We start from the raw sequence: 16,771 nt of genomic DNA, 5'->3' as shown, positions 1-16,771 counted from the left end.
TATTAACTATTGTTTGCATGCAGTGTTGTGTTTTGATAGTGTGACAATATTCCTAAATAACTTGAACTGATCAAACCAGTAAACATCCCGCTCAGTGGTGGTGAAATGATGAAACCATCCCATGCTACTTCACTGCTTCATCAACTAAATGTTTTGTTGCTGTTTTGATTGAGACCCCTAGTGGCAGTAATTACACACTGTCTGTTTAATTAATTTCCAGTTATGCACCACAAACACCCTTTAAATAATATCATTGTACTGGCCACACCCTGTTCTTACAAATGCAGCAAACCACTCTGTGTGTGACTCGGAATGAAACTCCAAACACAGTAGAACCGTCCCAGTGGATGAAGTAAATGTTTGCTGGTTGTTATGGCAGCTGCTGAGAGAGAGGGGTGGTGGGTTGTGGTTGCGGTTGCAGACTGATGTCCCATTTTGTGATGTTTATAGCAGCCTGAACCTGATCCGACAAGTGGACAAGTTGAATGCTGATGCTCTGATTCATCTTGTTGTCCGTTTCCTGATTCTCACCTTCTCTCACTTTGTTTTTAATCTGAAGGAGGCCGTATCAGCAGCAACTGATGAAGAACGACTCATCAAAATCCATGATGTCATCCAGCAGCTTCCTCCGCCGCATTACAGGTAAGTATGGTGCCACACTGCCCCCTTTTGGTAGCCTTAAGATACTGTGAGAATACAGTCAGAACACATGACATTCTAGGTTCATTATGCAAAACTGATGAGTTGGTCCATCAAGATACCAAATTCACTTCACTTGTGTTGCAGTACTTAGTGTCTGCTAGTGTTAAAAGCAAGCGATTTCCTAATTCCAGTCTTCATTTCTCAGAAATCATTTAACCGCTCCCCGCTGACTCTAAAGTTGTTGAAGATGAATTGTACTGCCTGTCCTTTGTGAAAGCATACAAATGCAAATTCCTAAGTGATAATCCACTGGAATTTTAGCACAGAATAAAACTGATGGACTGAAGAAATGTCTCTATCATTGCCCGTACATCAGTAGCGGGAGCCAATTAAATCTGAATAAATGAATATTTGATTTCAAGGACCCTGGAGTTCCTCATGAGACACCTCTCCCATCTGGCAACGTTCAGCTACATCACCAACATGCACAGCAAGAACCTGGCCATCGTCTGGGCCCCAAACCTCCTGAGGTGGGATGACTTTCCAATGACTGATGTTTTCATTGTTTAGAATGTAATCTGATGATTAAATAAAGTTTTTAATTGCATAGCTCTTAGTCTTCACAAATCACTCTTTTCTTGTAATATTTTATGTGTTTCTTTTATTGTGAGTCTTATTTGTTATGATATTTTAGTGCACATTGGGATTTTTATACAAATATTTATCACAGTTTTTCATCTGTTTTTGTACTATTATTATATTGTACATAATACTCCTTAGTTGTGATATTTTTGACCATACTCATATTTTATGCCTATATTTATTTGCTTGCACGAATAGCGTCTTCTATTCACCTTTGTATGCCTTATACATGTAGGTATAAAGCATTTATTATGTGGACATTAACTGATATGTATCAAGATACGATATTTCTAGTCATATTGCATGGCCTCTCCTAAAGTGAAAACAATGATATGACGGTTACACACATTACATACTTCTATAACCACTCTTCCCTGTGTTGTTTGTCTATTATTTCAGGTCAAAACAGATCGAATCAGCGTGCTTCAGCGGCACAGCAGCCTTCATGGAAGTCCGAATCCAGTCGGTAGTAGTGGAGTTCATTCTTAACCACGTGGACGTTCTCTTCAGTGCTAAACTCAGCTCGCTAATACGAGAAGGAGCAGGTACAAACAGAAATCAGACAGAGGAGACTACTTCACACTACCCGCTGATGCTTGGCCTCGGTTGTTAACCTCTTCCGCCTTTTTATCACCAGGTCACAACTCACTGTCTCGGCCAAAGTCCCTGCTGGTTTCATCGCCCTCCACTAAACTGCTGAGTCTGGAGGAGGCCCAGGCCAGGACTCAGGCTCAGATCAACTCTCCAGTCACTGAAGACAGCAAGTACATCGAGGTGGGCGAAGGTCCAGCCGCCCTGCAGGGCAAGTTCCACACAGTCATCGAGTTTCCCACTGAGAGGTTTGTTTCCTCCTGTTACTGCCATGTCATATGGTTTATAGTGTTTTATTGAGCAAATTTACTGTTGAATTCAGCATAAAATAGTGGAATCTATATCTTAAGTTTGGCTGAACTAACAATATAAGATTTGTCTCCCTCTGCTGGAGAGACACAGGACCAGATTCAAGATCTTCAGTCTTGTTACACTAATGAATAATAATATCTGAGATGGTTTTCCACCGAATGACTTCATTAAAAATATTTGAAATCACATCTTTACATTGAAATATCCAAAATGAATCTGTAAACTGTTCTTTTCAAAAGTTATTTCTGACTATGCAGTGTTTCTACTAATACAGTGGTGGAAAAACATTTCTGGACACCCCATGCATTTGGGATATTTTGCTTTAAGAATCACTCTTAAGTCATTGAACTCAGCCAAGTATTGTTCCATTCTCTGAACCTACATGCTCCCTTCTGTACATGCTCTGTTCTGTCTAGGTTAAAACTGGATGTTTCAGCATGATAATGCCCCTTGAGACACATCCAGGGCATAACTTGTATTTTGTTTCATAATTTTTTTTGTTGTTAACATTAAACAAAAAGATCATTTGCATTTGTTTTTGTCTCTGACACAGACACACATTTTGAAATACAAAAAAGACTTTTCCACAAATATTTCATGATAATATTTGAGATTGTGTATGTACAATTGGACTTGTACTAGTGTATAAGCCATTTCAGTCAGTTAGCATTAATGATATCAAGTCTGTATATTGCATTTGTTTAAGATTCACACTTGGCTTTAATGAGTTGCAAAATGTTTTGGTGACACAGATTTTGCTTGTAGGTCCATTCCTTAAATTTCAGATGGACATGATGAAACCCTCTGCACAGTGACACTTAAAGATTACAGTGAAAGAGCTTAAAAAAAGACTTATTTTTTTTATTCAAGGGTACTTAAAGAAATGAAGAAAATATTAAAAGTGACATAGTTTAATCAACAATTTTACTTAATGTTTTCCCCATCTTAGGAAAAGGCCTCCTATTAAATCGAAGAAGTCTCCTGTGGGTAGCTGGCGATCCTTCTTTAACCTGGGAAAGTCCTCCTCCATGTCCAAGCGCAAGTTGCATCGTAACCCCAGTGAACCCAATGAACTGAAGGCCATGGCTCTCGCTGGTAAGTCCTTCACCCTCTACAGACACTCTTTGTATCCTCTGAAAAGTGAGTCCAGAAGAGCTTGTTTTAACCAAATAAACCGGTATCATCATGTTATTTTTTACCTGGTATGTTTCAGGAGGCAGAGGGGACACAGCCACATTGAGGTCGGCCAAAAGTGAGGAGTCGCTGAGTTCCCTGCACAATGTTGAAGGTACCTGCCTCTGTGTGCTTTTTTTCAAACAGCATACTACAAGTACTTTTTACTTTTACAGTGTAGTCTAGTTGTGTGCATTTGTCCTTTTACTTTCTTGCACAGTTTGCTGTCATTAATTACTTTTATATTTAGACTGAGGTAGTGATGGATTAATTTAAAAGGAATAACCTTAGAATTAATGTAGCAGCATCACATATAAAGTATAATTATTTTGAAATGCAAATGCTGTGGTTTTAATAGGGTCCTTTTAACTTCTAAAACAGTTCTCTGTGAATTACAGATTTCCAGTAAAACCATCAAAGGCGTCAAAATTAAGTATCAACTTCAGAGGCAGATTTTTCATATGCTCAGAACAGAAATAATAAGTACCATTTGAGTTTCAGATGCATCAAGGCCATTAACTTTCATATCAGCATTGAAGGCCAAATACAGTTTAAAAAATAGATATTTAATAGCAAAAATGTGTTCTGGTTGAATTTCAAAAGGGTCCATAGTAGACCAATAAATCTGAAATCTCTGCAGACATAGTTTAGTTGTTCCTTCTTCACATTTGTCAAATTACAACAGACCAGTCTCTTTATCATCTATACATGTATGTCTGTTTTTTGGTGGCATCATATCCTCATCCTTTAGCCTCAGAAACGTTCAGGACATGACTGTATGGCTGATCAGTAAAATAGCTTTGCAGCTGAAAAGCTTTTTAACTCAGAAAACAGAGACATTTCCCCCACACTATTAAGAAATGGACTAACTTCTGTCCAATCAGTCCACCGCCACAGGAAGGAGCCTGAACAAAGTTCCACTGTGTTATTTTACTAATATACTAATGATTTGAAATTGATCATAAACATGAACTGGTTTCACAGAACTAACAGTATTTCAAATGTCTTTTCCTCCTTTAGGAGAGTCCAAGGTGTACCGTCCTCGGCGGCCACGCTCCAGCAGTGACGCCCTGTCAGCCTCCTTTAACGGCGAGCTCCTGGACAGCCGGCAGCACTGCAACTCCTACGACAACTTGGACGCCACAGAGGACAGCGACGGGGATGATGGGCCCATCTGTGTGCCCGCCCTCATCTCCCCTCCACGCTCAGCAGGTGAAGACGTCGACCTCAGCCCACCAGACATCGGCATGGCCTCCCTGGACTTCGACCCCATGTCTTTCCAGTGCAGCCTCCCCGACACATCGTACGCCTTCCCCCTCGATGATTCGCCTGCCGGGGCAGAAGCCTCCACGTTAAAGAGAAGCCCTAGAAGCGCCTGCAGTAAAACCAACGGCTCTGACCTCCTCTCTGCCTCCTTTATGGGCCTGAACACTCCTTTGTTGTCCACAGACTTCAGCCTGGCTGCTGGAGAAAAAATGGAAAACAAGAAGCTGACCACTTCCTATTCCTACTCCGATAAACCAACACAAGCTGTGTCACCTATCAAATGTGGAAAGACCACTAGTTTGACACAGTTTACCACTGCAGAGCTTTTCTCTGCTGAGACTTCTGACAAAAACACAGCTGGACAGGCTGTTCCTGCGCAGCCATTATCCCCTCCTTCACTGCCCAAGGACTCTCCTCCACTGATGGGTAGCATACTGCTGAGGGCAGCCGAGCCGTCGCTGAGTGAGGCTTTCCAAATGGAGCTGCACTCGAAGCTGGCAGCCTTCGACAGCCAGGACAGTCGAGAGCTGAAAGCGGAGGACAGCGTTCAGTGGGCGACAGTGAGCAGCAGCCAAGAGGGTAAGGGTTGTGTGGGACTTTTATCATCACTAATAATAGAACACAATTAATCACAGTAGTGTCTCTTATTATAAAAAAAAAATACCATACTTGCGTTATAGATTATTAAACTTTGTGGAAATTTGGCTTGAAATAGCAAATATGTATTTGTGCTAAAGTGTCTCCTGAAGTAACAAAAATCTGCTCATAAATCTATTTACTATGAATTATGTGTAAATATGGTAGATCATGTTTTCATTGACATTAAACTAACATTATCTAGAATGTTGTCTAGAAATTACCAGAGCTAAATGTTAGTTATTATTATATAATTGTCTAATAACACACTAACATATGACTTGATGTGGCCTTACTTTTCTCAGTGATGGATAGGTAAAATAGAAGAGACATCAGGGACACATGATGTCTGGACAGGGAGAGAGAGGATATGAGCTCCAGCTGTAAAGTCTAGTCATTAAGCAAATCTCATGGCTTTCTGGGTGAAAGTATTAAACAAGTCTTGGGGGAACTGAGCTGTGCACATGCAGGGTTTTTGTAGATGACTGCACCACAGCTTACAAAGGAAACAGCCCAGTGTTATTCCAAGTGCAGTTGGAAAATAAGGGACATCACAAACAACTAGATGAACAGATGTCTGTCCCTCCCTGTTTTCATGGGACAGCTGACATGGAGTTTTTGTATTATTGGATTCGGGATTTAGGAGGATTTAATTGCAGGAATGGAATATAATAGTAATAATAATGCATTCATTAGAGTGTAATCATATAAAAATAACTGTCATTTACCTTTTACGTAAGAATGAGCTGTTTATATCCACGTCTACAAATGGAAAGGGTCATTTAGACTGAGTCCATTATGTTGCATGTTTCTGCATCAACTCTGTTTCAGTGTTAATGTATTTTTAACAAAAAGCCCAGCAGGACAATATAAATACTGACACTAAGGGGGGTCACTAGGAAAAAAACAGCAAAGTTACAGCTGTTTAGAGTATTACACACTGAACCTTTGAGAAAGTGACAGTATTTTGGTTTTGGATGGGCATTAATTTCCTATACTTTTTTCATGTCATTTATTATGCACATAAGACCCTAAATCACATAGTTACGATGCTATTGTGAATTTGGGTTTTCAGTGGCTTTAATAAATGTCTGATTTTGTACCTTTTTGCATGAATTTCACCCATTGTTTCCATAAAATGCAAGCATCGTGCTTCACTTTTGGCTTTTTCCATCCCTGAAGAACCTTAAGCCTTCCTGCCTGCTCTCATCTCTTTTCTTTACCTTCTGCTTTCGTACGTTTTCATTCAACTTCACATCCCTTGTGTTTTCTGTGTCCCTGCTAGGAGTCGTATCTCCGGACTCATCAAAGGACCTCACCCCTCATTCCCTCAGCTCTACAACTCCCACCACTGCTCCTCCTCCTCCCCCTCCCAAAAATGCTGCCCGCATGTTGGCCTTGGCCCTTGCTGAGTCTGCCCAGCAGGTCTCCATCCAGTCCCGGTCCTCTGAACCCCCGACGCCGGTGTCCCCGCTGCACCAACTGGAGACCGCCATCCTTCAGGACTCGCCGCCTCTCCTGGTGCAGCAACTCCAGACTCCGTCTGAGAGGAGAGCTGAAAGGGAGGGTTCTCCACCACCGACCAGCACAGCTTCAGTCGGTGCCACCGCCTCAACGTACCCCTCCTCCTCCTCCTCCTCTTGTCCCCCCATCAAACAGCAGCTGCCAGAGTCGACCAGCACGACCTCGAAGACGTCAAACAGTGCCAAGTCCACTACGACTCCACCTGGACCACAGATGGAAACAGACATCAGCCCACCACACACTCCCTTTTACAAGTGTGCCCCCAACTCCTGTTCAGCAATCCACAAGAGTCCTGAAAGGCAGAACTCTGGGACTGGACCAGGCCCTGTCCGTACTAGCTCCACCAGTACCACTCCAGCCACCACCCCCAGTGGCAGCTGTAAGGAGGCTGGAGTGTTACCGCCACAACCTGCTCCTGAGGTGAGACACGCATCTGCTTAGAATTTATTAGGAGTCGTAATATTCAGTCACTGTGCTGCTGGAAGTGTGATTGAAATTAGTCCATAAGTCATACCGCGCAAATCAGAGCGAGGAGTTTAACAAGTGTGTTGTATATCTGAGTTAGTCAGGCCCCGGGTTCCTGATTAAGAATGATCTGTGCTCCTTCATCAAACCACTGCTGTGTTGTGGATAAAAAATCTTACATAATGGGGTGTCCCCGTGGCTCACCTGGTAGGAGGAAGAGGAGGTTGTTATAAAGAGATGCTTAAATCAGGCTCAAACTAATGCTTACTGTCATTGTTGATTAGGGATGCACAGATGTATCCGTCGAACATTGGTTTTAGTGTAATTTCCTCAGTGTCAGTGCAGGGTTTTCCCTACAGTATAAGGTTTAGGTGCAGAACTGAAAGCATTCAGGCCACCAGGTGAGACAAAATAATGTAAAATAAAAGTGTAGAGCATTATTTTCAACATAAATGACTGATCTGATGCTTGGTCTAGTGGATTTCTTAACCAGTTTTTGTTTAACTTTTTTGGTTGTTTATTAATTAGGTTTGCTTTATCAAATTTTTGCTCGTAGATATGATAATAATAATTGTCTGAAATGATGTGAAATCAGATTCTTTTGTGTTAAAAATGTATTGTAAAACTCACCACTTACACAGCTAAAACTGCTGCAACACAGAGAAAAAAAAAGTCTCTGAAAACCAAGAGAAAACCCTGCAGTGGCTGATATTTGTCATGTTAAAGACTTAGAAATTAGTCTGATTGAGTTTGTGCTCATTCGGACATAGTGTATTGAAGGACTGAAAGACTTTAACACAGCCCAGTTAGTCAGTTTTTATACAGGGTGGGGGAAGCAAAATTTACAATTTACAATGTTTTTTCTCAGCAGGCACGACGTCAGTTGTTTTGAAACCAAACATATATTGATGTCATAATCATACCTAACACTATTATCCATACCTTTTCAGAAACTTTTGCCCATATGAGTAATCAGGAAAGCAAACGTCAAAGAGTGTGTGATTTGCTGAATGTACTCGTCACACCAAAGGAGATTTCAAAAATAGTTTGAGTGACCATAAAGACTGTTTATAATGTAAAGAAGAGAATGACTATGAGCAAAACTATTACGAGAAAGTCTGGAAGATACTATTAAAGAAGAATGGGAGAAGTTGTTACCCGAATATTTGAGGAACACTTGCACAAGTTTCAGGAAGCGTGTGAAGGCAGTTATTGAGAAAGAAGGAGGACACATAGAATAAAAACATTTTCTATTATGTCAATTTTCTTGTGGCAAATAAATTCTCATGACTTTCAATAAGCTAATTGGTCATACACTGTCTTTCAATCCCTGCCTCAAAATATTGTAAATTTTGCTTCCCCACCCGGTAAATAATTAAAATATCTTTGTATCTGGTGCACAAAAGGAAAGACAAGTAAAATAAGCCAACAAAAAATACCATCAGCTGCTGGCCAGATTGTCGTTTTAAATGTCAGTATCAATCAGTGTGTTCTTATTGCTGATTAATCTAATATTTTCTTGAAAATAACAGCATGTTGAGTCAGTAAAATGTATTGTCTTTGTTGGTCCACAACTAAAAAAATTCAGTTAATGATCATAGAGGAAAATAAGGAAATTCACAAAATTAAGCAGCTGAAATCAGTAAATTTGTACTTTTTCTCAAAAAAAAAAAAAAAAAAAAGGCAGAAGATTTAATAGATTTTTACAACAGTTGTAAACAAATTGCATAGTCATTCCAGCTCGTTATCAAAGTTAAAAAAGAAGGTAATAGTGGAACTTCCATTTTAAATTAACAGGTTCTTTAGAAATTTTTGCTAAAATTTTCTTCCTGACTGAGTATATATACAATCCCAAATATTTAATTTCTTCCACTTCTTCAAGTGGTGACCATTTTCTAAGAAATTAATCAATGAATTATTGGTGAAATATATAAACTCAGATCTAGTGCCAAACTTTCTTTTTATTGAGTATAAGTTTATTAAAAGATAATCACTCTATCTACAGGTAATAGTTACAGTGAAGTTGCAGTAGCATTGCACTGCTGTTTTACTGCTTTATTTTACTTTACTTTTATACTTAGATGCTGAACATTTTTTGTTCCAATTGTTTGGAATACATCTACCTACTTCTAAAAAAGGTTTAAACCATAAATAACGTTCTGGTTTCTTCAGCAGTTACGCAAAACCAAAAATCATCCTTTGACATTTATGATGATAATTATCACTGTTTTTACCTTGATAACATTTTTATTTATATCACCCAGCTGTAATTCCAAATGTGTTTATTTTATTCAAGCTGTTTTTTAAATTCATGCTTACAAAAAATGTGGAAGCAGCATCTTGTTCAGCTCTTCAGAACTTGTTCAGCTGCAGCAGATGTTCACTTCACTCTGGTATAAATGAGTAGACTAATGTCCTGTTTGTGTCATTTGTTTCTCAGGTCAAACAGGAGGAGTCAGTACCTCCACCAACCCTTCCAAAACCAACAGACCCACGCCCTCCCACAGCTCCACTGCCTAAAAAGCAGACTGTGCCACTGCCCCAGCAGCATCCACCCCCTCAGCATCAGCCTCATGTTCCAGCGCAGCCTGAGCTTCAAATCCAGCCACCGCATCAGCCTCTCACACAATGTCAGACACAAATCCTCCCGCAAACACAACCGCCGGCCGCCGCTCAACCTCCGCCTCTCTCTAAAGCCAGGGCCAGAGTGGCTCCCACCTCTGCTGAGCCAGTCGAGAAGCCCTGGGAGGCAATAAAACCAGTCCAGCCTTGCACAGAGCCCATTAAACATGGACCCACACCTCCAGCGCCGCCTGTTCGCACCATGGAGAGTAAACTGGCTGCAGCAGCTCTCAGCCAAAGTGAAGCGTCCTTCCACGTCCTGGGGGAGGGCCATCTGGAGGACGCCCTCCCCCATCACCCCCTGTCTCCTCGGAAATCTTCCACACACCAGCCAGCCTACCTGTATCACGCTAAAGGAGAACCGGTCTTAATCGAGCCTCCGTACTACCACCAGAGGTCCGTTCCTCTGCAGGCGATGCCACATCACTTCCGACCTGACAGCGTCCCACCACACCTCTCCTATGTGTCCAAATCTGAGCCTCAGATACCATACAGTGCCCGATTAGACAACAGATACAGCACTTTAGGCCCCAGGTCCTACCACCACTCCATAAAGTCCAGAGGGAACCCAAGGAGTGTGTACGTGACTCCAGGACCAGGTCACCAGGGTTACAGCCATGACAGAACCCACGGCTACCCCACCATCCGGAGAGTGCACTCACTCCACGTTCCCTCCACAATCCGCTCAGTTCCCATTCAGAGGACTGAGGTTCCCCCCGACGATGATTTGTACTTCTACCACCGGCCTGTTTATCCGTGCAAAGCCTACCAACAGCCGCCACCACCACCGCCGCCGCCACAGCCACAGCAGTCCTCACAGGCAGACTACCACGTCACCCAGCTGCAGCCTTACTTTGAGAATGGGCGGGTCCAGTATCGTTACAGTCCATACTCGGGTTCTGGGCCTTTGGAGGCTCCTTTTTACGACATAGACCCTTATGGGACTATCAGAGTCCGACACTTCCACAACTATGGAAGCCGAGATCCGAGCGCTGGTGCCAGCAGACCGGGTGGAAAGGCCACCGGGTACCACTACCTCTCTCGCCATGTTCTTCCACCTGGTAAGGAGCACAGCTTTGTGAGCAGGGACATGCCGCCGGGTCACGGGACCAAGGAAGCGGCTGCTTATCTCGCTTGGGACCCAGAGGAGACGGAGAGGCTCCGCATGCACTCCATCCGTAGGGAGAGCCGGGCCCGGCAGAAGGTTAAAGGCCCCGTCCTCTCTCAGTACGACAACGTAGGCTTGTTCACACCAGCAGATATTTCAGGCTATGAAACCCTGCACTTGCGCAGTAAATCTGACCCAGGCAAAGCTGTGCTGGTTGCAGCTGAGAGTAAAGACGGGCGTTACCTCCCCAGACACATGGTGTCAGACCCAGACGTGGTCATGTACATGGAGACCGACAAGCATGTTCAGGGAAGCGCAACGATGGAAAAGTCTGACGGGCTCGCCAAGCAAAGCAGCACCAAGAAATGCCAATCCTCTCACTCCCTCCCTGCTACTCTGAGCCACGGCCTGTCCCATCAGCAGGAGAGTGGCCGGCACGACGCCAAGACAGGTGACGACAAGCTCACCGGAGACGGCGGTAGGTCGAAACACTGGCAGCAGGAATACCCCAACAAAAGGAACTTACAGCCGCGTTACGAATGCCCGGACGCCGACCACCACCAGAGTAAAGTGAAAACACAGAGCGGCTACCACAGCTCAGACGACCAACCGTCAGCCCCCAGGGAACAAATGCCCCGCCCCAAACCTGAGCGATCGCACAGCGTCCGAGAGCCGCAGCAGCAACAGCAGCAGCACTACAACCAGGGTAAACCCGAACTGGACCGAGACTACCCCTATCAGAAACACAGCACTAAAACGGTGCAGTCCCACTACGATAACTTGGACGATTACCACCCAGTACCTCAGCCTCAGGCCCCTGTCCAAAAACGTGGAGGCGCCGGCTCCGGTTCATACGGGGCCCCAGGGTTTACAGTGAGCCACAACAACAGGGCGTACTCCACAGCACTGGGCCAGGGAGCCTATATTCAGACTGATCTGGCCCTCCAGAGACCAGAGACAGAGATACGTACAGAATGAAGCATTTAACGCGGTGGAGTGTGAAATTATCTTTAGCTGTGTAGAAGAAAGACTGTACTGGTTGAGCAGCCTCTGCAGGACAGTGGACTGTCGTATCAGCATTATTTTTTGCTCCTCTGTATTTTTAATGAATTGTAAAGAAAATTGTAAGACTTTTTACAGAGAGTCCTGAATGTACCTGAAATTATTGTCCAACAAGTCATATAATTGTGATTGATTGAGACAGTAGCCAGTCGTAAATGTATATGGTATGAAAGACGTACGGTACATTTAATAGGTCCACAAAAATGTAAAATATATATACTATATATATAAATGAATAGAATCACTAGTAAAAAGGGATTTTTGGTTTGTTTCTTTTTCATTTTTTTTCTTTTTAGATGTGGAGCTGGGTATGAGCATCAACTGGGATTAAGGTTTGCATTTTAGAAATGCATGCACTCTTTATCTCTTACAGAACAGTTCTGTGTACTTCACCATCCATTGCGTTCTTTCTGGATGTTAGAGCACAAGTTAATGAAGGAGGAATACATGTTGGTCATCGCGCCCTTCCTTTGCTAATGTGTGCACAGTTTAAGGTGGCACAGTGTCCATGTTTATCCTTTCAATACCTTAGAGTGTGCAAAGCAAAATGCAATGGGTTTCATTTCAGTTAATATAGTGGTAATCAATGTTTAATTTTCTCTGTGACTGTGCCATTTTTATGTAACTTCGCTATAAACCGATTTCTGTGACTTCTTATGGAATGTTTTGGTACTTGTCTGTTCTTCGTTGGAGGAGGGACCAAATGCGTTGGCGCAGTCTGAGCTCATCTTGCACATAACAGATGAAGAGGTGAAGATAGATGAATGCCTGTGGTACCTTTAGAAGTGGAAGAGGTTATTTTTATTTCCTTTTTTACCCCCCATCACGCTCATAGTAATCATGTGAACTGGACAGGGTGTAAAGACATAAACGGCGTCTTCTCAAACAGTGCAGGACAGAACATGTTGAGCTGCTTTGCTGATAAATCAGCCTTAAATTCTGTTGCTAGAAATCAGATTTTGTTTGCTGTCACTGTCATTTACTGGCCCGTTGTCATGATGCACAAACATTAAGATCACTTTCGTTTATTCTTCACAGTTCAGGGTTTACAGGTGACCTACTGGGGTTGGTTGATTTTTTTATCACCTCACTGGTTCAGATTTTAGTACATGAAGAGAGGAAAATCCTTTTTTTTTTAAATCCTTTTTTTTGGGGGCCATTTATTTCCAGACAGGAAAACGATGTATAGTACATTCATCTAGTATTATACTACGCGCCCTTTTGGGTCACCATATTGGATGGATTACAATATGTTTCAATATGTCTAAATCCAGGTTGTACTCTGTAACTGTTTGACTTCTATATCGCTTGCAGGTTTTGCTCCTCTTGCCTTATCTAAAGCCTCGACCTTTTCCGACGAGGCATGGAAATAAGGCACCGTGTACTTGAATGTGAAAACACTCTTGTCTCAAACTAGAGGTATCTAAAGTTAGATATGAAATAAATAAAGCTGTTCAGGAATAGCTATATATCCATGTCTTTTCATGTGTGCATGCTGCTAATAGAAATCTGATTTGTGAGGAAGGAGGACGGGGGTAAAGTGGGCTGTTAATGCTGATTATTTAATTCCAACGGTTCATCAACAAGTGCAGGATAAGACATTTACAGAAACGGAAAGGTCAAGGTGATGTATACGTTCAGAATGAAATCTTCCAGTACCACAGATGCAAGTGTGAGGCTGAATTTGCAGCATTTTGACTCGGTGAAAGGTGTATTTTAGGCAGATGATTCACCGTCTGAAGAGTCCATGAGGGAAACACTGAAATCTTCGTGCATAACTGGCTGCTGTTCTGCTGCTGACTGACCTCTGACCTCCTGTGAAGAGAAGCTGCTCTGTAGGGATCAATAAATTGTTTATACCAGTATGAAAATGCATTTGGTGGTAACTTCCTTTAAGACAATGCATTATTCATGGGTTATTTATAGATGTTTTCTCATCGATACACTCAGTGGGAGTAGCAAAGGGCTGGGTAAAGGGTTTTATATGTAAACACCCGCTGGACGGAGGATGGAAATAGAAACAGGCCAGGGGCTACACTGCACATTTGCAAACCAAACAAAAGGAACAATTTCAGTATTTGAAAAAAATACTGGATCACAATGAGAAAATAGAGTAAATTCGAGTCAAAAATCTGAGAAAAATACGTAAAATGTTTCCTTTACAATTTTAATCAGTAAATAACCCAAAATGTCATTAATACCAAGAATAAACCCATTTTCATCTCATGCAACATGAATTAAGAACATCTGATGCTGAAAAAGAGCCTAAAAACAATATTACCAAATCATTCTAATGACTATTACTTTGAATTGATGAAAAAACTGTAGTTGGTCAAATAATTTTACAAATCTTATATAACGTAGGACACACACTGAGGCGACTACTTGCCCCACAATAGGTGATTTTCTTTTCAACATTATCTAGGCTAAAAAATGAGCATTTTCTGTACTTGAATCAGTGTTTTCTGTCATAGATAATGTAATTAAGTCACTTTTTTAAATGGGTTTATTTAATAGGGACCATGCATATTTATGAATATTGTTGTATAAAAAATACACCCATGTAAATACACCAGAATTAGTAAAAATAACTACTTTTCATCTGCAGTCCCTAGGCAGGTGACAGAACAAGACATAAAACAGCCACATTGATACAGCACTTGTTCACTATAAATTTAAAATTACACATAATGATGACATAGATATCATCAAAACAAACAAAAACATAGACATAATTGATACAAATGTTAAAATACATGTTTAAAAAGTGGCAAAATCTACCTGTTTCAAGGTCAATCATTGACTATTAAACATTTACTCAGGGATGGCAATAAATCAAACATCATGAACATCTGAACCTTGGTATCATTTTTATGTTCAGTTTTTTATGCATCTTACCCGTTACTGAAGATTAAGTACATTTAATTGATTACTTTTTCATTTTTATATATTTAGTGGAATATTTCTCTTTTATGCAGCTTCATAATTTCCATTCCACCTTATCTCAAAGGCAAATGTATTTCTGCTCCACTATATTTATTTGTCCATTTCAGTTCTTAGTTCATTTCTATATGAGGATTTTACAGTGGTTTACATAAGAAATTTTTTTTGTTTACAACCTTTCTGTACTTTTACATCTTACATCTGCCAAACACTGATTTTCCCCATTAAACATTCCAGTTGATTTCTTTTCAATAAAATCATCCAGTATCTCCCCAAAACTGCAAAATAGATGAGTATCAAAACTTACTTCCTCCTCACATAATGAACCAACTGATTTATCAGATATCACTGTGCATAAAACTATTTATAGGAAAGTAAACTTTATCATCCCCAAGGGGAAATCTATCCTCAACACAGTACTACAGTCAGCCGCATTCCATAAAAATGAACTGCACATTAATATTTGACAATGCAATTTACCTAGTCCTGATCCACATGCATTCACAACATCATAAAATAAGAATAAACACACATGGTATACGTTTTTAAACTGTTTAACTGCTTGTGTGCAGATCAGATACATGTTTTTGAGCTCAGCACCTTCAATGAGACGAGAATAGATCATGTCTTCAGGCAATTTGATTTACACTTTGAGAGTCTTTACACAAAACAGAGGAGCTGTTGTGGGTCTGCCATGTTTGTTTCTTTGTTTTATGATGGTTTTCTCATACAGGTTCATATTTCTTTCAGTTATGTGACATTTACAGCTGTCTCTCTGGGATAGGGATATAATGTAGTAACATGCTGCTCTAACAACAATTCTTCACTATTAACAATGTAATTAAGTTGTACATTTTAATATATCAGTTAGAAAAACAAAACCAGTACTTTCATTTCAGTTTATAAGTACATTTTACAGCTAATACTTATGTACTTTCACTTAGGAACTTGTATTTTTACATTATTGTTTTATTGTTGTCTCTAGTTTTTGCACATATAGTAGTTTTAGCTTACAAGTGTATATTCTTGTATATTACTGATTTAGTTTCTAACACAGAGTGGTTGTGACGGTTGACTGCTGCTGCTGTAATTTCCTGCAAAGGATCAATAAAGTGTGTATCGATCTTAACATCTGAAGGAGATAACTTAAAAAAAAAAAAAAAAAAAAAAGATTAAGAAAAAAAAGATAAAATATTTAAATTTCTTTCTGATGTAACAGGGTCTCATATTGAACCTGAGGCAACAATTGCAATATTTGGCATTACATCACATTCTTTTCATTTTAACCAAAAATTAAAAATCTAATTGCCTTCACCACTCTTCTAGCTCGTAGACTAATACTACTAAAATGGAAAGATAAACAACCTCCAACATTTAAATCTTGGTTTCTGGATCTTTTACATCATTTAACAATGGAAAAAATCAGATATTCTATAAGAGGATGTGCTAATAAGTTTTTCAGTACCTGGCAATCTGTTCTAAATCACATAAAAAAGGTAGATCCCTCACTTATTCCACAGTAGTCTTATTAATACAAGTCTGTGACTACAATCTGTGTTCCTTATTTATTTATTATTCTTTTTGGTCAATTATCTTTTTTTTTTTTTTTTGGTGCAACAGGGTGGGAATGTTTATGGCAGGGGTGTCAAACATGCAGCCCAGGGGCCAAAACCGGCCCGCCAAAGGGTCCAATCCGGGTGAATTAGTGAAACACAAAATTACACTAAAGATATTAATAGTTAAGGATGTCAAAAATAAATTTAGTTTAATTCCATCTAAAGTGGG

At 40.7% G+C, this 16,771-nt stretch overlaps 1 protein-coding gene across 7 annotated transcripts in view; it reads left to right on the top strand.

The window, feature by feature from the left end:
• Positions 1–13,908, top strand: part of arhgap32b (Rho GTPase activating protein 32b) — a 133,379-nt gene extending 119,471 nt beyond the window's left edge. For all 7 annotated transcript variants that reach the window (XM_030154815.1, XM_030154817.1, XM_030154816.1 and 4 more), the window contains 9 exons: positions 560–642; positions 1,065–1,172; positions 1,684–1,829; positions 1,922–2,123; positions 3,137–3,282; positions 3,401–3,475; positions 4,381–5,205; positions 6,548–7,206; positions 9,692–13,908. In XM_030154815.1, the coding sequence (XP_030010675.1) occupies positions 560–642; positions 1,065–1,172; positions 1,684–1,829; positions 1,922–2,123; positions 3,137–3,282; positions 3,401–3,475; positions 4,381–5,205; positions 6,548–7,206; positions 9,692–11,959 (4,512 nt within the window). In that variant the 3' untranslated portion in view covers positions 11,960–13,908. The remainder of the gene's footprint in view (positions 1–559; positions 643–1,064; positions 1,173–1,683; positions 1,830–1,921; positions 2,124–3,136; positions 3,283–3,400; positions 3,476–4,380; positions 5,206–6,547; positions 7,207–9,691) is intronic.
• Positions 13,909–16,771: the final 2,863 nt, after the last annotated feature.

This window comes from Sphaeramia orbicularis, chromosome 14 (genome assembly GCF_902148855.1).
Source record: "Sphaeramia orbicularis chromosome 14, fSphaOr1.1, whole genome shotgun sequence".
NCBI lineage: Eukaryota > Metazoa > Chordata > Actinopteri > Kurtiformes > Apogonidae > Sphaeramia > Sphaeramia orbicularis.
The sequence above is the reverse complement of the archived record's forward strand: the minus strand, read 5'-3'. Positions and strand labels throughout refer to the sequence as shown.